Genomic DNA, 270 nt, shown 5'->3' with positions numbered 1-270 from the left:
GCTACAAATGTTATTATGTATATAAAGAGATTCAGTACTGCGGGGTGTACGTACACCGCAAGTTTATATACAGCTGCAGCAGCAAATGTGCTGCTGCTGCTGCTGCTGCTGCTGCTGCTGCTGCTGCTGCTGCTGCTGCTGCTGCTGCTGCTGCTGCAGCTGTATATACACTCCATTCTTCTTTCTTCATTAAAAAATCAAAACAAACAAAACGTATGCTGCGTGTACACCTGAAATGCTAGCTACGGTGTACGTACACCTGAAATTATT

The 270-nt window shown here is 44.8% G+C and overlaps 1 protein-coding gene across 1 annotated transcript in view; it reads right to left on the bottom strand.

Moving 5' to 3' along the window:
• Nucleotides 1–190, bottom strand: part of EMH_0082090 (uncharacterized protein) — a gene marked incomplete at both ends in the record, with an annotated part of 3394 nt that extends 3204 nt beyond the window's left edge. The window contains one exon of the mRNA XM_013500473.1: nucleotides 57–190. Within this exon, the coding sequence (XP_013355927.1) occupies nucleotides 57–190 (134 nt within the window). The remainder of the gene's footprint in view (nucleotides 1–56) is intronic.
• Nucleotides 191–270: the final 80 nt, after the last annotated feature.

Source organism: Eimeria mitis, genomic scaffold (genome assembly GCF_000499745.2).
Source record: "Eimeria mitis Houghton genomic scaffold, Emh_scaff5444, whole genome shotgun sequence".
In the NCBI taxonomy this organism is placed as follows: Eukaryota; Apicomplexa; class Conoidasida; order Eucoccidiorida; family Eimeriidae; genus Eimeria; species Eimeria mitis.
The sequence above is the reverse complement of the archived record's forward strand: the minus strand, read 5'-3'. Positions and strand labels throughout refer to the sequence as shown.